Below are 22500 nucleotides of genomic sequence, written 5' to 3' on the forward strand. Positions count from 1 at the left end.
TGGATATTATATTATCATTGGACATTTAACTATGCTTGGGACATTGGATTATCCTTGGACATTATATTACCCATGGGCACTGCATTATCCCTGGATTTTGTATTAATCTTTAGATTACACTTCGATATTAGATTACACTTGAGCATTTTAAGACATTATTCTTGAGGATTAAATGTTACAGAATTAATACTGTGCTGGACATTAGATCATCATGGGACATTAGATCATATTAGTATATTGATTTACCCTTGGAAATTGGATTACCCTTGTACATGGGCCTGTTCTTGGACACTGGATAACCCTTGAACATTAAATTATACTTCAACATCAAATTATTCTTGGAGATTCGATTATTGGATTACCCTCTCTGACTTGAGATTATGCTTGAACATCAATTTATGCTTTGAGATTATATTAGAATTTGACAGTGGATGATACTTAGATTTTAGAACACACTTAGACATTATTTCAAACGCTGGTAAGTGAATTTGGATATTTTTAAAGTGAGATATCTAATTATATTATTCCCTATTGCTGTGGATATATTTATCATCCTGTGTTCACACAAACCTCTGCGAATCAATCCACACCAACCTGTCAAGTCTGTCTTATAAAGAACTGTGACAGTGCATCAACACTTTACTGAAAATTGACCCTTTGGATCAGACTACTAAGAATAGTGTATGTAGTGTATTTGAGAGATTAAAAAATGAAAGCGTTGATAGAAAAATATTTTAGGTGTTTAGTGTCTAGTGTATCAGTTTTTTCCCAGCGAAAGAGCCAGAGAGCAGATGTGTTATGCAGATTGGTGTCCAGCAGTTTGTATGAGATATATATGGGATTTCATTGTCTATGTGGTTGTATTATCCTGCAGAGATGAGAGAAAGGCAGGACTCAGGGACTCTGGGCATAATGTGAAGTGTGGAGAGAGAATCTCATTAGATCCATCATTTATATCAAATGCCATCTAAAATGAAGGTATTCAGTGAATCTTATAGCAAATCACACATTCTTTAGCAGGCTCCCTGTAGAGAGAGAGAGAGAGAGAGAGAGAGAGAGAGAGAGAGAGAGAGAGAGAGAGAGAGAGAGAGAGAGAATGTGTCTCAGTGTGTCCTTGAATCGGTATTCCTTTCTTCACTTTTCTATTTTGTCTTCAATCAATTCTTGAGGTGTAACAGTAGCTATTTCTCTGTGTATAATTGGACTGGATGACAGCCACATTTGAAGTCAGCAGATGAAAGCGTCTCTTGACAATGGAGTGTCTGGCCTGTGACATGACTTGAATGAGGAAGAGACTTCACACACACGTACACACACACACACACACACACACCACACACACACACACGCTGTGTCTCATCTTGACAGAGATGGAATAAGGTAAATATTGGATACTATTGCAGCTCACATGGCTTTGTCAATTAAGCTCTGTACAGAGCTCACAGGTGAAATTACAGAAAGTTGTATAAACTTTAAAATGATCCAGTTATTAGAACAGAAAACACACCTTGTGGCCATTTTACCAAATACATTACCATAAATTTACTATTACTGACTGAATTAGGCACAGTTTTTCAGTCCCCTGTACACCAGGGGAAAGCTGCCACCATAGGACCACTACTGACCACATCTTATTTGTGTCATGGATCATTCTTAGTACAGCAGTGACATTGGCATGGATGTGTGTGTAGTGTTGCTACAAGTGTATCAAGTATAGCAGCAATGCTGAGATTTTTAAAGGCCTCAATAATACTGATGGATTAAAGACAGTATGCCAACTGAAAATACCCAGCCAACAGCATCCTGTGGCCAGAAACTGATACTGATGATTAAATAGGGGAAGATTAATACCAATTGTAAATGGAAAAATGATATATAGTTTTTAATAATACACATACAAGCAGGATTAAGAAGATATAACTGTTTACTGTTTGCAAGAATTAAATACAGATACACAAAACTGTTTCTCAGATTTAAAACAGTCTGAAAAGCACATTCAGCATCCTATCAGGGCCATCCACATTCTTTGTGTCTCTCTTGTGCACACACTCCTCCAGCAAACAACTATCTCATCTTCAAGAGCAGGGAAGCTTTCCAAAAGACCAAAAACAGTTTTGTGTTTCTCTGAATTTGCTGTTCGCTTTGTCACTAAGGTAACCAGCATTACCCAAACATCCCCACTTTACTGCCAGCCACTTGCATTAAAGGCACAATTTCCCCCCATGGATGTGCGCGCACACACACACACACACACACACACACACACACACACACACACACACACACACACATTCAAACATTCAAAGCATATCCATCCCCAAAAGCCATGCTAGAGGTAAACATCCTCAGTCATTTATACATTCACACAATGGCAGTGAGGAGAATGAGAAACATTAACACAGCTAAGTAACCACCTAGTTCTGCAGTTCCTCTGAAGCACCACGTCTCAGCAAAACCACAATGCTTGGGCTATTATAAAATAAAGGTATTGATTGGACTATAAGATTTTATATTTATTTATTTATGATATATATCAGATATGTGCTGGTATGGAGGTGTGTTGTGTTCAAAGGCAATATTTTAAAATGACAGCTTCTAATGAATGAATAAAGAAGGGTAATATAAATGTTTGTATATGATACATTAACAATGAATATTTTATTTGCAGTTCAGTATGACCAGCATTCATCTCTGAATATGTAAGGAATATGATATGGCCCAACATGAAGCAGTCTTACTGTTACCAGCTGAAAGTTTATTATTTTCATATAATTGCATGCCCTGAAATATTTTATTCCTCTTATACCAAAGCAATTTGCCAATGATGACAATTTTTTTCTATATTTTTTCTAACAATGATTTCTATTTATTTAAAGAAAATAACATCATACTTTTTATCAATTTATATAGTTACATTTAACGTTATAAAAAGTCCACAAAAGAAGTTAGTTTCTGTTATCACTTACATTAGTCATTCCATCACCATCCTCTGTTTTTTTCTCAAAGTGAATAATTAAAAAAAAAAAATGTACCTCATCATGTTACGAGAAACCACAAACCCATCTGTCCTAAAGACTTTTCCATGGCAGAAAACATAAAGAAAGATCTGTTACAAATGTTTGATAGTGGAGACTCCAAAAATGATGCTCTCCACAAAGAAAACTTCAACATATCAATGACTGTAGCTGGCACTATTGTCAGAGCCATTACAGAAAATTAATCCATAAAATTAATCCAATTCAAAGTCACTGTTGTATAATTTTATATAATTAACTTGTTCAAAGAGAGACCAGTTTTTAAATAATGTTCTTGAAGACTATCTGCTCTTCAGTCAATTGTTGTACTAATAACACACTAAGCTAACATTTGACTGATTTAATATTTAGTTACAGCAGTTGGTGGAATTCATGGCTCAGGTGAATTCATGTATCAGTTCATGCATTTACAATATTATTTAATACCGCGCTAAAAGCTACCTTTGCTATAAATGCCAATTATTCTGAGTTGTAACTTTAATGTAGCACCTCTGTTTGAGCAAGATTTCCCAACTAATACTACCATAGGGAATGACAGCACAGAGAGAGAGAGAGAGAGAGAGAGAGAGAGAGAGAGAGAGAGAGAGAGAGAGAGAGGGAGAGAGAGGGAAATGCCCTGTGATATTAGGGGTGCACTGCAGACTGTGTGAGCAGGAGAATCTACATAAATGGCCAGTATGGCGAGAGGTGATCAGAGACCCAAGAGGAGCAGAGGCTAACTATGGCACCAGCTCAATGAAGCCTGATGGTGATGGATGTGGTAATAAAAGGCTGGTTGTTCTGCTGCCTTGGATGAATGTGTTATGAATCACCCGTATGAGACCGCTCAGAGCACGATATTGGGCAATGGTGAATTACATGTCTATACACAGATGCTCTTACAGTATGTTTTCACGTACACACACACACACACACACACACACACACAGAGAGAGATACAGACCTCAGTTGTGAGTTCACCTAAGCACGGAGCATATAAAGCAAATAGATTCAAATGATGATTTACATCAGCCCCAACAAACTCATCAATTATTCAGGTTAACTAAGACTGGGGGGCTTTGAGGAGTACAAAGCAACTGGCTTATGACTGACAGGCTGTTCGCTTTGACTTTCATATGAATCATGTTTTGCAAAAAAACAAAAAACAAAAAAAAATACCTCTTTGAACGTATGGTATGTGTGAGCATAAACAGAACATCTATAAGATCTCTATTGCATATGAATTTCTACACCGGGGTGTGATAGTATAGGTGGTACAAGGTACCATTATGTTAGGCTGTTCAGGTTAAAAGATTAATTTCTCTGCATACATTCCCTCTTAAACAAACTGAACGATTGAGAAAATTCTATTTCTACATTGTTGTGATAAACTACACTGCACTCCTGCTGCAGTCTTATACAGCATTTAATATAATAAACTCAGAAAATCCAGGTAAGATTACATTTTTCTCTTGTTCTGAAAAAGAAATCACAAGGACCCGGTGGCTGATGTAATGTTATCAGATAATTATTCATGGTCATAAGTGGAAATGCATCAGGAAATCTCTGCAAGCATTTCTTCTGCACCGTATCACCCAGCCGATCCAAATTAAATGTAATATTTTCAGTCTCATATTCCCATACCCACAACATTTCAGAGACAATGGCAATAAAATAATTAAATAATTAGGACTATCTACAAAACATAAGTGCACATGTACAAGCTAACAAATATATTTCACAAATTAACCCAAAAGCATGGTCCCCAAAGTAAATAACGCAATTAGACTGACTGCTAATAAGGAAACAGGTATTAAATAATAGGTAACACATAGGTACAGAATAATGCTGTACATAAATATCCACAAAGGGGCCTTAGACTAAAAAAGACTGATCTTATTTAATACTACAAGTCATTTTATTAATCAACAGTGAACTAACAAGATGTCAAAACTTAACAATTAGCATTAATGATGGTTAATGATGTGCATACAGTATGGCTGGTAAAGTATACACTTCATTATTTGTTGATGCAATACGAATTAGTCAATGTGTTAATTTATCATCATGCAAGCATTAGCTGAAATATGAAATATATGCTTATTTGTGGACAGTGTCGTATATTTTTACCAAATAACATGGAAAATTAACTACAGAAAGAAGGGAAATCAGTGGCATAGTTAATGAATAATAATAATGTAGCCTTAGCATTCTTTTAATACAGCAGTTCATGATTTTCTCACATGCAATCAGCAGTATTCATTATAATGTACGGGGAAAAGAATAACAATTTAACAATAAAAAATCTGAACTGATTTCTTTTTGCTTTGTATTTTGTTAAATCAGATGTTTGTCATTGGACATTTAGCTTAGGTAGAGTTTTCATTCTGACAAAAGAGCAAGAGGAAAACGGTATTGTTTTCACAATATTTTCTGAAAAGATTTAGTATGCAGTTGAGTGTGAATGTTTGCCTCCCCCTCAGGGACTGGTGGAGATAATGTACCTCAATTAAATCAAAGAATTCCAAGAACAAAAAAAATAATTATGCTTTAACAAGACAACACTCCAAATCATGCATTAATCCATATAAAGGTTGTTTGAAAGAACAAAAAAAAATAAGAAGTCAAAGTTTTGTCATGCCTCATGTTCCCTTGACCTGTATTGAAGTTTGAGTTATAGAACATACACTACCAGTCAAAAGTGTGGACACACTAGATATATTTTCCACTATCTTAAAGATGGTTGAAAATTATTTCCAAGACAAACGTTAGCAATGAACATAATGCCAATGTCAAAATCTATTTCTGAATCAAAATGTATTTATTGTACTGAAAATTAAATTGTATCCTCAAACAAGTAGTTTACATTCAGGACTTAGGAGAAGCAGTGAGGACTTCAGCCTATTTGGGAACTTTATGAAAAGCTACCTGGGTGAAAATGATTTTGTTTAGACACCAAGAGAGCGCAGAGCTTCATCATTATGAAACTTCTGCATTGGTAGTGTATGTCAGTTGCAGGACTTTACCTACTCTGCTCATTTATGATTAACTGAAAAGAGAGGAGTTAGCCACTCCCTCAGTCAGGGACAACTGACCTGACAACTAGACAAGTCTGTTTATGTTTAGGGGTTGTGACAGGGCACTTGTGTTATGAATTAATGAAAACCGTGACGTTGGGATACATCATGAATATTTCATAACTTTGCTACTGTTTTGATAGACACAGCATTTGCTTCTGCTAAAAAGTCATCCTTGTATATATTAGTAGTTCTATAGGTAGTCTTGTGTTGTCTATTTTTACAGAATTATTTGAAGCTTCCAGACATCTCATTACTGCCAAGTTTGAGTCTACCTTTAGCTGCATGAACGGAAGCAAAAGTATGGCTCATTAGGGACTGAACATTCACTAACAAGGTCAGGACCCGGATGACACCAGGCACAGTTCAGTCTGCAAAATAATATAGAAAATGTGTGTGTGTGAGAGACATAGAGAGGGAGAGAGAGAGAAATTTAGTTGAGGGTGCTTTGGCATTTCTGTACATGGCTACTGTGAATATGACTGTTATCAGCTTTTGAACATTGCCCATTTCTAGCCTCTCTCTGCCCACTATAGGCCCTGAAAATGAAGATTGGTTTAAGGGTGTGTGTGTGTGTGTGTGTGTGTGTGTGTGTGTGTGTGTGTGTGTGTGTGTGTGTGTGTGTGTGTGTGTGTGTGTGAGGCGAGAGAAATAGAGAGAGAGAGAGAGAGAGAGAGAGAGAGAGAGAGAGATGGAGAGAGAGAGAGAGAGAGAGAGAGAGAGAAAGAGAGAGAGAGAGAGAGAGAGAGAGAGAGAGAAAGAGAGAGAGAGAGAGAGAGAGAGAGAGAGATGGAGAGAGAGAGAGAGAGAGAGAGAGTTTTTTAGTGTTTTTTATCAAACCTGCAGGCTCTTCATGTCATCCCCAGATTACAGCGCTAGGGAGAGTGTGATTGACAGAGTCTGGCCTAAGCTGGCTGTGGGGAAAAGGGGTGGGGGCCCGACAGGGATTTGCACTGACTCTTCAAGCTTCTATTACCCTTACTATTCTGTCACACCAGGAGCATAGCATGTGGCACACTGAAAAAAGCCTCTGCCTGCATAATTTAATATATTCTCTATCTTTGGCTTTCTTTCTCCTCCTCTCTCACTGGCAAATGGGGTCTCTTTTGTTCCAGATAAGGGTTAATGAGTTTTTGAGCAAATGCTGCTGGGGAACTGTACAAAACTCCTAAGATTCACTGGTTATTAAACACAACAGAAATAAGTCAGAAAGAAAAGAAAAGAAACTTAAATCGACACAGCCTGTTATCTACGAGTGTCTCAATCTACAAGTATATCAATAGTTGTGGATTATGTAAGGATTCAAACAAATAGTATAGTTCAAGAGTTAGAATGTTAGTTTGGGTTTAATTTCCTGATATTTACATCTAAATGTGTTAAATTACTTAATATTTGGCTGCATATCCCTTGCTTGCAATAACTGCATCAACCCAGTGACCATTGGATCATGAGCCGATCCTTTCTTTCTCCACACGTTGCCCTTTCCATCACTTTGGTATAGGTTAAGCTTGGTTCCAGACCTTTTGTGACTCATCTCTGTATTTCTTTGTGAATTCTAATCTAGCCTCCTGATCCTTGCTTCTACTTACTAAGTCTTCTTTGAACAGTGGATTGTGATACCTTCAGCCTGCCCTTTGGAGGTTGTTGGTGATCACTGACTGTTGTTTTGAAGTTTTTCTTCACAGCTCTCATGATGTTTCTGTCATCAACTGCTGGTGTTTTCTTTTGCTAACCTGTTCGATGTCTGGTTGTTATTATACCAGTGATTTTTTTTTTTTCAGGACATTCCACATTGTTGTATTGGCTATGCCCAATGCTTGTGCAATGGCTCTGACTGATTTTCCCTCTTTTCTCTATTGTGCTTTATTTCCCTCTTTCTCTATTCTTCAAAAATAACTTGCTTTTCTCCCATTTATACCTCTCTGTTCTTCATGTTCGTTTATGCTTTTTAACAACAAATGCAGTATTCAGAGGGCCAGAGGACTTATTTACAGGCAAAAAAAGATATTTCTCTACGGTTCACTGAGTAACATTCACACATTGACACAGTTTGACCATATCAAGATACGATGCCCAGAATACTTAAATCACCCATGGGCTTAAAGACAAACTTTTGTTCATAAACTACAGCCTGACTTCAAACACTAAAGCAAATGCTGCTTATCACTGACACTGAATTTCATTTTATACTAGAATGAGTATGCTCATTTTATTTGACATTTCTCTGACAGTTGGAGACGCAACATTTAAAGATGGACTATGAAACAAAAAAGACTATTCCTAAAATATTATAATACTAAAATGAGTGGCAGTTACTCTAACTCAGCCAAATAACATGACACACAATGATAACCCCATTCATCATTCCAAACAAATATATGTCCCAGTATTCTAACATTTACTACAGTCCTCCTTTAATTGGTTTCAAATGAAGTAGAGATTTTCTGATAACTGCAAATGATTTATCATACAGAATAAAATGTGCCTTACTTAATGTTAAACCTAATTTGTTACAATGGCTTACCAACATGTATAAAGATGGATTTTGAAGCCAAATCATGTCCTAAATTTCATTTTATATGAAGAATGTAATTATAACTCCAACCTTTGAAGGATGATACAGTGCCATAGATTAAATCAGAAAATATCCATGAGTGTGTGGAGTTTTAATTTCATAAAAGAGATAAACGACGAGGGACTGTCGTTATAATGGGGGAACTGCGCTCTCTAGTGGACTGCAATGAAAATTCAGGTTTATGCCTGAACTGGGAAAAAAAATCTCATTTAGAAGCATCTCCTCTCACAAGCTAATTTCTCAAAATGATTTAACGGCCCTTAATGTAAAATCACACACAATAGCCAAGTTTCCATCCACTTTTTACGCTTTTTATTATCGACAAAGTGCGTTAAAAAAGCTTGCAATACTGGCTCTCCCACCTGGTTCCATCGAATTGGCCTTTTACCGAAAAACGGTGTGCGTGATGAGGTCATACTTTTAAAAAAAACTAATTGTCGCATAAATTTTGGTTTGTCGCAAAAGAAATCTGCCCTTGAGCCTTTTCCATAGACTACATAATTCGCAAAATCTTTGTAATGTCCTCAAATATGTCCTCAAATCTTTGTCAAATGAAGAAAGTATTGAGACAACAAAATTAAATTGACCAGTTTACTTTTATTTTAATGTCACAAATAATTGAGTTGTAGGAAATACCAGAGGACGAGGTCAGAATGGAGGAGCTGCTCTTCTGATAGAGCTCCAAGTATGCTGAAGCCCATGGGCATAGCCGGGATGGCTCATCAGGAGAATCGGGAGAATTCCCGGTGGGCCGCTCAAAAATTGGTCTTATAAAATAAGCATGTTACATTATTGTGTGACTGATAACTAAGTGCACGTACATAGGTTGTTACCATGGAGATATGAACAATCCCACGTCACATGCCGTGGCGCGAGGTAGCTCCCTAAAAATTATATTTCTTGCTGAAATATTTTATATTTATTGCAAACAAAAAAATCATAATGTTACAGTTGGACTTTTTGTAGCAGAAAACAAATGAGTGGGTGATTCTCATTTCTTATTTGTGCATCCTCGTTTCCCTTCCTTTCTTCCTTTCCTTGCATCTTAGCTCCACCCCTTTAGGATGCGAGGGAAGGATGCAAGGATGAGCTGCGAGGAGAGAGGAGTCAAATGGAATATCTTTGCTCTTTCAAGCGTCACTTCATAACGACTTTAATTAACGATGACTGTGTTTGGCTGGATTTCCTCACTGCGCTTCAGGGATCTGCTGTTATGCTTAATTTTTTAGGTGCCGTTATGTTGTTGCTTTTTTTTTTTTATGTGCCGTTATGTTTTTAATGACAACATTCTTAATAAAGCAAAATGCACTGATAGTGTGTAACATGTCTGGCCTATTCAACAATGAATTAATAAACAATACATAAATTATCGCATCTTTTGTGCAGCTTTGGATATCCGAACATGCAAGGATCAATTCATTGCAATACTCATTGTAAGCATATTATTATTTAATTATATTTCACTGCAGCAGGCACTTTTTCAGGGATTTCAGGACAGCGTAATTTATATTACGTTATCGAGTGGGCGTGGCCTATTTTGAGAATCTGCATAGGTCAACAATTATATTCAGATTGGAAAGAAAAGCCATTTGCTGCAGATCTGTCCGTGATCACAGGGGTTTTACATTCATACTGCTATAACTTCTGATAACTGTCCATGATTGCGAGGGTTTCATATTTGAAAAATACTATTGTCATAAAATGCTTGTTTCACTTAAATGAGCTCAAAGTCTTACTGACTTTATATCAATTCCATCGTGTGTCCTATGATGCAAGACTAAAAAGCTGCAGTGAAACCTTAGTTCTTTTTAACCTCAGTTTCTTTTCTTCTGCTGTTGCCCCATTATAAAAACAAACTCGGATTCCCCCCAAGGATGGAGGACATTTGAACACTGGTCTACCAGTTTGCTGAGGGAAAAAAAAAAAAAAAAAAAAAAAAGAATTAAAGGCTTCAGAGAAATTACGAAAAAGGCTGGCTGTAAATGGTTTCAGGGGTTTCTGAGACGAAACCCCAACCTGAGCACACACAAACCAGAGGCACTCTTAGCTGCAAGAGCGGCAGTGTTCAACCCCACTGTTGTGAAGAAGTGGTTTAAAAAATATAAGGACATGATTGAGACCCTGAGGTTGGAAAATGTCCCAGACCACATCTGGAATTGTGATGAAACAGGGCTCCAGAATCACTTCCTGTCCACCAGGGTGGTTGCCAAAGTTGGGTCACCCTGTTTTGAGGTTACTGGTGGAGAGAGAGGTGAAACCACTGCCTGTCTGGCCAGTTTCAATGCTGCTGGTGGATATGTTCCCACAATGATAATACTCAAAGGCAAGCAGATGAAGGCAGATTGGCTCTTCAGGGCTCCCATAAATACCTTTGTGAAGATGTCAGATAAAGGGTGGATAAACACTGTGTAATGATCGGCTATGATGATGTCATGTGGGGTCAAGGGGCGTGGTCGCTGCCCTGCTCTCTCTCTCTCTGTGACCTTCACATCGTGTGCTGACACGCGGTATCATGTAAGGTACCATTTTTGGGAAGTTTTACTCAATTAATCCTCTTCTAATGACTGACCTGTAACCATGTGTAAACCTATAGTATCCTTCATGTAATAAACGAAGAACAGCACCTTCACTTTGTGTCCGGCTGAGTTATATTAACTTTCCTGAGAAACCTGTGAGGATCTAGTCTGATCCTTACAACTGACTTGTTCAAAGAATGGGGGAAGTGGTTTCTGCGAAGCCTAACAAAAAATTATCCATGGCTGCATCTGCTCCTTGTCGATGGTCACACCTCTCATGTATACAACATCGACTTTTTAAATATGATGAGAGAGAGCAACGTCCATGTATTTAGCCTACCCCCTCACACAACCTACTAGCTGCAGCCAACAGGCAGTGCATTCATTGTTAAAGAGCTTAAAACACTACTGGAACCTTGAGGGATGAAGAATCACCAGGGAGAGTGGAGGGGAAACGGCTTGACAGGGCATTGTTCATGCCACTGTTTTCAAACACCTGGGTGAAAGCCGCTACACAATCAAATGCCCAAGCTGGTTTTCAAGGGTCAGGGATATACCCATTTAATGCGGATAAGATCAATGAGAATATTTTTATGCCATCTCAAATAACTGAGAGATCCTTTCAAAAGATTCCATTAGACCTAGTGTACCCTACAACAGCAACCCCATGTTGTCCTCCACATGATGATAGTGATGATGATGATGACATTTCTGCCATCCACAAACATGGGATCTTCTGGCACAGACCACATGCCACCCTCTGCATGATGCTGTTCAGCCAACAATCTCCACTCCTCAGTGCTCTCCACCCCACCTTCTTCTGTCCACCATTGTAACCCCACCCCCTCTGGCAGAGCAGGTTGAAGTGGTGACACTCCTTCCCAGTGCGGGTCCTCCCTATACGCAAACTGCCCCACCAAGTTTCTTATGGTGCCGAACCAACAGGGAGCGCCCTTGATCTCGTATATTAATTATTTTCGTATGACTCCTGTCAGTGATTTAAAAACAATGCCCATTATTCTAAAGTCTGCATATTTCGAGAATTACTGATGTATTTTCGTATATTTACTTACGCTTTCTTGTATAAACTATATTTATCACACTTCTGTTTTGTTAGTGAATTACGTATTCGAAAATAATTTCAGATGTTATAGTTTTTGTGACAGCTAGATGGTGCCAGAGCATTACTTTCAGAAAGCATTTATTTAGCTGTCAACTATATTTTGCAATTAATTTTTTTTTACAGCCAGTTTAATGTTTTGTCTTTCCGTCTTCATTCATTTACACTTGTTAATTGAATAATTATATTTTTGTTACAGTTTATAAGTATGTTTATATTTCTTGTGTAAATTTTACATTTATCTTTTGTTGACAGGGGCCCCCTGACAAAGTTTTGCTTAGGGCCCCCAGAAGTCTAGGAACGGCACTGTTTATTCCTATCACTGATCAAACTTCCAGTAAGAGAACACCCAGCCACCAGCTGCAAGAGGTTCCTTCCTATAATTTGACCAGCGACAACCATTTTTTCTTTCATCAAAGAGAAAGGGGGAAAGAACAAGGGGAAAAAACAAAAAATTAAGGAGAAGAAAACTAGTAAAGTGAATCAGGAAACTTGTGCAATCTGCCAGCATTCATATGGGGACAGAAAGGTCCCCAAGTCCACAGAGGACTGGCATTCCTGTGCAATCTGTGTTCAGTGGCTCCATGAAAGATGTGCAGAGGATATTAGGGTTATAGATGATGATGGCTCCTTGACATGCAAGGCCTGCTTGATTCCAGAAATGTAATGAGCTAATTTCTGCAGGTTGTTGTTTTTACACCTATGTATTACAGGTTTATATCATTATCTATAATGCAGTGTGTGGTAAGCAATGGTTTTACCCAGGTGGAGGTTTTATGTATTGCCTTCAAATATGCCTGTTACAATTGTATGTGTTCCCTGTTTAGTAGAATAGAAACTATTTTAACGGTTTAACATTTTAACTTTGCAATTCATAGCAGGTTCATGTCATGCTTTCTCTGCATGACAGATATGATCACATAGACTACTTAAGTCTTTCTAATAAAAGCATCAAAACTATTATAGTCTATTAGTTGTTTGATGTTGTTCAATTCACCATGTAGCCTAATATTGACACCTATAAGCCTAGGTTTTGTAACAGCTATACTAGGGTTGAGAAAAGTACTGGTACTTCGATACCAAGTCGGTACTAAAAAGGAAAAATGTTGATGGTACCGACTACTGGATCAACCCGGTATTGACGTGCTGTCTGACAGGTAGTCAGTTGGGAACTTTTCATGGGTACACCATGCAAAAAGACGACATTTGATGTGTCTGAAACCACCCCTATCTGCTATATAGGGCATTATATTGGGTGTCGGTCATTTTGTAGTGGTGTCCGAATTCTGAGAGAACAACTTCATACCCTACATTCGTTCACTCATTTATACCCACAATGCACTCTGATTTCAAGTGTACATCCGATGTACACTCGCCAACGCGCTATTTCCCATAATCCAATGTGGCAGAAGGGAAGGTTGCAGGTGGCAACTTTTACCAATGTAAGTGTAACTTTTTATTCATTAAAATACATCTGTATCGAGATATTTTGAAGTGAAATGATACAGATTATTGATTGGCACAATATTTATTTTCAGCCACTTAGTTTGTGATTTAACTTAACTTTTAAATTACCAACTAGGTTATACACATCAAATGATAATTTGATGGATTGTTCACATTTATTAATTAACACATTCACAGTACAGTATTCATACACATATTAGAAAATAATGTATTGACGACTTTTTAATTAAGTTAAATTAAGGTTAAATATATAGGCCTAGTTGCATTTGTTTCCTACAGCAGTTGGAAGGATCTAGTCATCAGTTATTTAGTTAACAGCTGGATGTATTTTTTCTGTCTTCTTACAGATAGATGGCCTCTTCGAGCTAACAAAGGAAGCCTTAAAGCTTTTATTCTTTCTGAAATCCGCCTTTTTCTTCTTCAGGAAAAAGAAGTTTCGCCAAAATCAAAACTAACCAGAAGGATGAGATTTTACGGTTTACAGGTTCACCTCAGGAGTTAACTTCAGGACACAGGAAACTCCTCGAAATTAAAATAGTGAAAATAGTTTTCTACTTTTTAAAAATAAATAAATGAAATAAAAGTGACAGACAATAGTGTTTTTAGTTATGTTCTTTATTTCTAAATATAATAAATAAGCCTAATAGTAAATAAACATGACAAGCAGTTTTTAATCAATAATAATTAATAATAGGCTACAATAAACGTGACAAATGAACAGTGAGAAAATGAACTTTACTCAGCGCTCTCTGACTCATTATCGGCGTCCGAATTCACTGTGGATTCATAGTGGACTCAAATGTCATTCGCTATATAGTGAATAGTGAACGAGTTAGCGGTTTCAGACACAGCAATTGGAGCCACCGCAGTAGCTCCGCCGATCGCCATGGCTGCGTCCGAAACCGCATACTTAAGCTGAAAGTCTGCTTCACTTTTTACGCGTACGCTAGGAACAGCGTACAGTACGCGTGACGCAAATTTCGTCATCAGCAGAGTACGCGCATACTGTACGCGCGCTGCCCGATTTTTCTAACCGTCGCACACGCGCATTTAATTCTTTTGCGATATTTAGCTGTTCCACAAGGTGGGAACAGTTACCCAGGCTGTTGATTCTCAAGGTAGTTGAAGAAAAAAGGGAATAGACGGAAAAGAGTGCAGTTGAGAAAATACCGGCATTTACATAATTCTAGCCTTAAAGAGTATAAGGATTTCTATATGGGTGCTAATCGTGGCGAGATTTTGCCCAAGCATTGTTCTTCGTGCTGTTGGGACAGCAGAAGACCTGCTTTACTGCTCTGTACTGCCTCCTGTAGGCTAGGAGGGGTAGTGCAACATGTCATAATGCGCATGCGTTGACCGCCTGTGTATTCGTACATGTCAAATGGGAGTATACTTTGGAAGGCTATGCGTAAGAGTGTGCATTACGCATACGCTAGCGTACGCGTAAAAACGAAGTATACCATAGGCTTAACTTACTATATATGAGGCAAAACACATGTACATGTGAAATACATACGGTTTTTGGTGTAGCCATTGCGACCGGCGGAGCTGCTGGTGCGGTGGCTGCAAATCCACAAAAGCTTGGTGACAAGAAAGGTGCAAAGAGCCACATCTGGAAATACTTTGGATTTGAGGCAGATCACAAAGGGAACATCATAAATAAAAAAAAAACCGATTTGAAAACGGTGTAACCGAAGGTTTGTGACAAAAGGAGGAAACACATCTCTCCTATTAAAGCACCTTAAAGATCGACACCCGGATTTATGTAAATTTTTGGTTTTGTTACTTATTCATTTAATTCATCTCAAGCAGGTGAGAATTATGGTAACGTTTGCATTATGAATGTTGTAGCATGGTTTATTTCCATTGTATTATTGCAACAACAAAAAATAATTTTTCTTACTTAATGTCTAGAATACGCGTCAAGAGTCCTTATTAATCATTTAATGCTTAACTTTTACTGGGGTAAAATAAATGGAAGGACATGGTGGAGTTTACTAATTTTACACACCAAAAGCTTTTTGATGACCTATATATCCGACATGTATATGTTAGAAAATAATAGATGTGTGGCTAGCACTGTTTATGTCTTTAATACCAGTCAGAAAAACATTTCTCCTCTTGGCTGGATAACTCTAGTAACTTTAATAATGAAATACTTGAAGTATAGAATACCATTTTTAAAATATATTTTATATTGATATTTCACTTTATTAATAAAATAGTGTGTTGTTCAATTAGCATGTTTTTGTGTTTTACTTTGGTACCAAAATTGGTGCAGAGTACCATGGGATTTTACTGGTATAGGTGCCAACTACTGAAATTTTGGTACCGTGACAACCCTAAGCAATACCATTTAGCCTTGAGTATTACTGACCTGAGAAGTTTTTAAGGTGATTTAGGCCTTTTTAGTGTCCCACATTAGGAAAACATTAGTTGTCTGAGACAACTTGGCACTAAGAGTACTGATATGTCTACCATTTCTTTTATGAGTGTGATATCTGCATTTTTTGCTTTGGTTTTATTAAGAAACATCCTGGGGATTTCAACATGGTACTGGGTATGGATTTAATGGCAATAGCAATATATTCCAGAATTATGAAATGCCAAAAAAAAAAAAATTCACTGTAACAGTTCAATGCACTAAAGGATTTATTTTTATTTTTTATTTAAAAAAGGGGGGGGGGGGGGGGTTTCTTGGATGGAAACGTGACTAATGATGTTTGACATGAATAATTAAGAGTTAAATATGCTTACTGATTTCCAGTGTACTCTTTCAAATCAATTTAAAGACACAAAAGACACTATAAGCACAGATTTACCAACCAAATCCTTCCCACGTTATAAATTAAATGATAGAATAATAAGAGGGGAAAAATAGGAGACACCACACTCAGCAGTCAGTAACAGAAGAGGAAGTCTATTTCAGGTCTATTAAAGTGACATTTATTAACAAAAAAAAACAAACACCTAAAGCACAATTTACAAAATATGCATCTTTCTGTATCACAACTGTACAAAGGTTGTTAAAATACACTCCAGGTATACATGAAGTATTTTAAGAACTTTCTCCATTGGCACACCACAAACAGAAGAGAAAGAGACATTAAGAGTGAGATGGGGAAAGACACAAAAATGACTTCTAATTTGAATACAGCGTGACATCAAGTTACCATATCTTAATGGGACAGAGGTAACAGAACAGCTTAAAACAGCCTTTACCTGGATTAACATTGCATAATAACAGTTATCCTGATTTTGTTTATTTTATGCATGTTTGCCTCCTTGAAGATGCACCATTAGCCATAGATCAGGCCATTTCATTCATGTAATATGATGGAAATACATGAAAAAGCACTGATTAAGGATCTGTGATACAAAAGAAAAAAAAAAGACGAATACAAAAAGGCAACTATTGTTTTTAACAGCTCTCTGAAATGACATTTGTCAGCACTGCCTTTCATTTTACATCAGCCTTTTGGGATAAATTAGCAAGAAAAGGCAGATGTGTGTGTGTGTCTGTGTGTTAGATTTGTTCACAGCTCTGCTCACAATACTACAGCCATGTACCTGATACAGGAAGTGAGAAGCTTGTGTTGTCAGTTGTGTCTCCCTGCAAAGCCATTTATGCAGCAATTTGTGACAGGAGTCATTTGTTTGCCTTGTTTTTTTTTCCTGATCAGTAGATGGATAATATTCAATATTATTAACTAATTATTAGTGGTAGGTTACATTTTCATTTATATATTTTTTTTTTTAAAAAGAAAAAAAAAGGCATTTGGCTGGGTACAACAGGGGAAATCATGTTCTACAGAACAGACATATCCTTAAAAATCCTCAATAATGTATGTGCAACTTCAAAAATCATTACAACTTACAAATTTACTAACCACAAACCATAAGACTGGGAAACCCACCATCTAAACTGATTTATACTCTACTATTGCATTTACTCTTTAATTCCAGCTATTATCATTCATCTCTAAGCTAATTTAATGTGGACAACCATTAAATTAAACTGAACACTGAAAGAAAACAATAACATAAAAATAAAAAATAAAAAAAAAACTATTGGGTAAGAATTTCCCACCTGGAAAACAGGGCCTGTTTTAACGCAGCATTAACATTTCCTTGCCTTTCCAGGAAATTACACAAAGAACAGCATGCAAATGAAAACGCTGATCAGGGTTAAGAGTTTACCATCCATACACACTATCAAAGGCTTAAAATTGGACTACAATGGACGTTCACATGCAGGTTAATATAAATCTGACATCCCAGACAGGTAAACCATCTGTTACACAGTGGTGGAGATATCAAAATATTACCCCAAATAGTGTTGGTCCTACATAAGGACATTATATAAGGATATATACTGTTCATTATATCATAACCAATCAGACTGAAGAATCACAGGGTCAATTCTGTACAATATTAAAAGAAATAAGTAGAATATGGAACAGGAACTTACTTATACACAAAGTTCACTGTGCTATTAGTATTATGTGTGGCAAACTGCAATGTTCAACTGCATGTCCTTTAATTCATACTGCACAAAACACTCCTCTCCACAGATCAAGTCGTAACTCGTATTAAAACATTAATCCTTAGGATTCTGAAGCACAGAATGCTAGTTGCCTCTATTCTCTTTCCATCTGCTAAACCACAAGCTCCAAGTGAATATTGGGGAAAGTATACCCAGAGAATAACTATTGGCGATATAATTTCATTGTTGGCTGTAATTTAATATTACAAAGTAATTTAGGACCAACACATTGGGGCATCTGGCACTAGACAAGAGTGAGCTTATTTGTTTGTAAGATAGCAAATGAAGTAAAATAGGGATCCATTCTGTACTCTGAAGAGGCTAATAATTTAGTGTAATGTACAAAATGCAGTTCTTTAATATTTCAGCTGTTCAGAGTCGATACTGAAATGGACGAATTATTCACATTAGTATACACTTTGTCTTGGACTTCTTCTTTTTCTTCTTGCCCTCCTTGCTCATCTTCTCCTTGTGCTTTCGGATTTCCCGGACTAAAGTATAAAAGGCATCATCAACCCCCTTTGGGGAGAGAGAGGGGAAAAAATAAATTTTTTAATGCATCTAATGCAAAATTACAATGATGACAATACAAAATAATGTACTGCTAGCACCAAGTGACTGAAAAAAATAAAAAAATAAAAATCAACATTGCAGGAGCCATGCCTTTCAGCTCCAGGTAAAAGCTGCCCATGTAGACCAGATTTCCAACAGAAATTAACCGCTAATATAAAGAACAGGTTGGGCCTCGCTCCCCAGCAAACCACCACTGATTGGATAAACAGAAAAGTAATCCGTTAGATGGAGACCAGAGAAGCTCACAGCAGGCCGAGAGAGGGCCAGAGCTCAGCCCAAACTTACCCCACTCACATCACAACACATTTTTTAAGCTTGATGCAGCTCGGCGTCTTTTCTTCTTTGCTGAGTTTTTTCAGTCGGTATTGCCTGATCTCCCGGACCAGAGTGTAAAAGGCATCCTCCACTCTCTGCAGTGCAAAACACAACTCCCTTCAACATCAGGGGACACACAAGGCCCAATACAGAAGTGCAATGGAATAGGGAGTGTGGATAATTTAGGCTCTGTTATACCACTGGGTGTCACTAAAGTCAAATTCACACCAGACCAAAGCATCACATCCACAGCACATGCATTCACAAGGCTGTGCTACTTGCTCGACTGCTATTGCCTATTATACAAGTGAGTGTCAATGAAACATGGAGGTCAGGAACAGCTGTAATTGCAACACAGCTCAATAAAAACGTAACAGTAAATATACAGCCTATGCATTTTTTCTTTTTGCATCATTCAAACCATGCAAACATGGTGCTGTGAAACTGCATTTCTTATTATTTTAAATAAAGTTCACAGCATATAGAAAGTGAAAGCATGTTCAAGATTACATTGACACGCCCAAGTAGTGAACTAGAGATGGCACATTGAAAAACCCCACATGCTTGGGTTTTATGCATATACAAGTGAAACTCACTGAAGTGGAACTGCAGCTGTTGCTTCAAAAAGGCATCCAGTGTGAATTTGCTTAAGTGTTAAATACCACTAGATATGCCAATTAAACCAATTAATAGCTATTTAAAAGCATTCAGCTCATTAAATGTAGCATTCAGAGAATGGAATAATTACCTCCAAGACCATTTTGATGTAGAAGATTAAGTTCAAGTAGATTTATGCAACACAGATCAATATCCGATTATGATAAATCATCAGTTTAGCGTATAGCTCAAGAAACAGCATGGTGTGATTTTTTTAATGCAATTTAAGACCGTTGTGATGCCAGGCAGCACATGCAGTGATGACCAGAAGCAGAGAAGTTGAAACAGTCTGAATTAGTAATTTACATTTTATTCCCAGCCCCATTAGTAGTTGTGATTTAAGCACTGCAGAGAGACAGAGAGGGGCTGCCACAAGAAATGATCATCATAGCAACCCCAAGCACACCCGATTAACACATCCCCCTGGCCACAGCTATTCAGCACTGACATTTACAAGGATGACCCAAGTGCTGCCCTTTTCTAATGAAACAATCAAACTCCACAGGGCTATCGTCCCTAAAGACATTCAGAACATGCACAACACTGACAGATTTCACTGATCAGCTCCTTGAACAAAAACCTAATTAGAGAAATCCAGCGTCATAATCAAGACTGAAACATAAATGGAGACAGTTTTGGTTATTTCATAGTATATCGAATAAAAACTGGTAGCTAACATTTTGATGTGAATGTACCTTTGGATCACTGATTTTATCTACATACATAAAGAGAATCACTGATTGTGATCTACATACTTGCAACGAGTCACTAATTGTGATCTACGCACTAAAGAAATTGTGACAGATTGTCATGACACCACCATGATATTACAGCCCTTAAAGAGAGAGAATACCAGCTCAGCAGTCAAGGCCCTTACCCCTCAACTGCTCAGATGTATAAATGAGAAATGTAGGTCGTTCTGGATAAGGGCATATGCCAAATATGTATGTATGTATGTATGTATGTAAGTAAGTCAGTAAGTAAATAAATAAAAAATAAATATAATGTAATCACTAGAAAAACTTTGTGAAGGTGCTAATGAGCATAGGAGTGAAAACCTCAATGAATTAAAACACTGTCACTGGATTGACAGTCAGCGCAGACATGTTATAGTTATTAGCTATATGAAATAAAGGCTCTATATGTGCATGACTCGAAATTACAGCTCCAGAAGCACCTTGTCCTTAAAGGCAGGTGGGGCAGAGTACATCATTTACATCAGCTGCTCAACTAATATTAATTTTCAAGTCCTGATTCATAACTCCATACATTTTAAATTAAGTTAAAATACTAATTACATAATTTTGAACGCCTAATGATTTTCAAAAACATGTTATTTGAGAAACATAAGCTGAATTCCCATTGAGTTGCTCATGTTTCTAGATGTTTGAGTTAGTTTGAATTATTGGTTGGTTTTTGAGATGTAAACACCGCTGAAGGCACATTTAAAGCAACCCAAAGGAGCTACTAGATTGCATGACTATGTTATTTATTTAAGTGCCTATTATGGCTACTCTAAAAAGTTACTAGATAGTAGCCTGTGTGTGTGTGTGTGTATATATCACAAGTCAAGTGTGATAGCCTCTCGACTTAATTTTGTTTGAGTCTATGGCGTTATTAATGTCTACCCGCCTCACCAAAACCTATGGTCACAAACCGCGGCTGCATAGCTCCATAGTAAAGTCCTACTCACCAAATCACCATAGCTTTAGAGTGCAATTCTCTGTTTTTACTTTAACAAGGTCGAGTTCTTTCTGTGTTTTGAAATACTACAATAATTAACTGATTTGGCTTGCATGTATAAATGGTACTTTGGGTAGATGTTCCATTTTATATATAATAATGATTTTTGGAAGAGGAAAGGTCTGTCAAATGAATGAAAAAAAAGAATTATGTATTTTAATAATATATATATATATATAGAATGTTATACATTTTTATATCTGACAGAGTAATAGGAAACATCACTTTGAACATTTTAAGAAGATGAACATGTAGGGTAATAGATCAGCGACACTGTGTGTGTGTGTGTGTGTGTGTGTGTGTGTGTGTGTGTGTGTGTGTGTGTGTGTGAACTTGTTAAAAATATTAATGTTGAAAATGGTATATGAACTTTATCTGTTTTCTGCAGTATGTTTATATATCAGTCTCCAGTATACTTTGTAGCCCTCAGCTGATATAGAAAAATGCATAAAGATGGGTCATGGCCATCAGTCATGACTATCTTTCTTGTCAGATAAGTCAATATTCTGTGATATTATATCCAGTTATTTAATAGGACAGGCAGAAACCAAGAACAAAAACATGATACAAATCATTTTAACCCAATATTAATAAACTGTTAACATTGAATACTATTAAATAGGATTGCAAAAATGTACATTTGCTCCTGACGGTATAACAACCAACAAAGTGCCTTTATAGGACAATGTTTTTAAGGACTGCGAGGATGCATACTATGATATCTATGAGCCATCCTCTTGTTATTGTGTTCTGAATTGGAAAGATCATTGTATAGAAACTTCTTGAGAAGTGTAGCTATTTTATGTAGATAAAGAATAAGATTAATAGGCCTTTTATGTTTCGTTTATGGTTACTTGGCTGAGGAGTTAGTTTGGGACCTAAAATTGTGAAAATCAT

At 37.1% G+C, this 22500-nt stretch overlaps 1 protein-coding gene across 6 annotated transcripts in view; it reads right to left on the reverse strand.

Annotated features, from left to right (window-relative positions):
- Positions 1–16692: 16692 nt before the first annotated feature.
- kras (v-Ki-ras2 Kirsten rat sarcoma viral oncogene homolog) overlaps positions 16693–22500 on the reverse strand; it is a 10798-nt gene continuing 4990 nt past the window's right edge. For 3 of the 6 annotated variants that reach the window (XM_053685533.1, XM_053685532.1, XM_053685534.1), the window contains exons 5-6: positions 19183–19298; positions 16693–18834 (exon numbers count right to left, since the gene is read on the reverse strand). In XM_053685533.1, coding sequence (XP_053541508.1) covers positions 18807–18834; positions 19183–19298 — 144 coding nt within the window. In that variant the 3' untranslated portion in view covers positions 16693–18806. Of the gene's footprint in view, positions 19299–22500 lie in introns of all 6 variants that reach the window. The other 3 variants (XM_017485419.2, XM_047160176.2, XM_017485422.3) reach the window with 3 other exon arrangements.

Source organism: Ictalurus punctatus, chromosome 14 (genome assembly GCF_001660625.3).
Source record: "Ictalurus punctatus breed USDA103 chromosome 14, Coco_2.0, whole genome shotgun sequence".
In the NCBI taxonomy this organism is placed as follows: domain Eukaryota; kingdom Metazoa; phylum Chordata; class Actinopteri; order Siluriformes; family Ictaluridae; genus Ictalurus; species Ictalurus punctatus.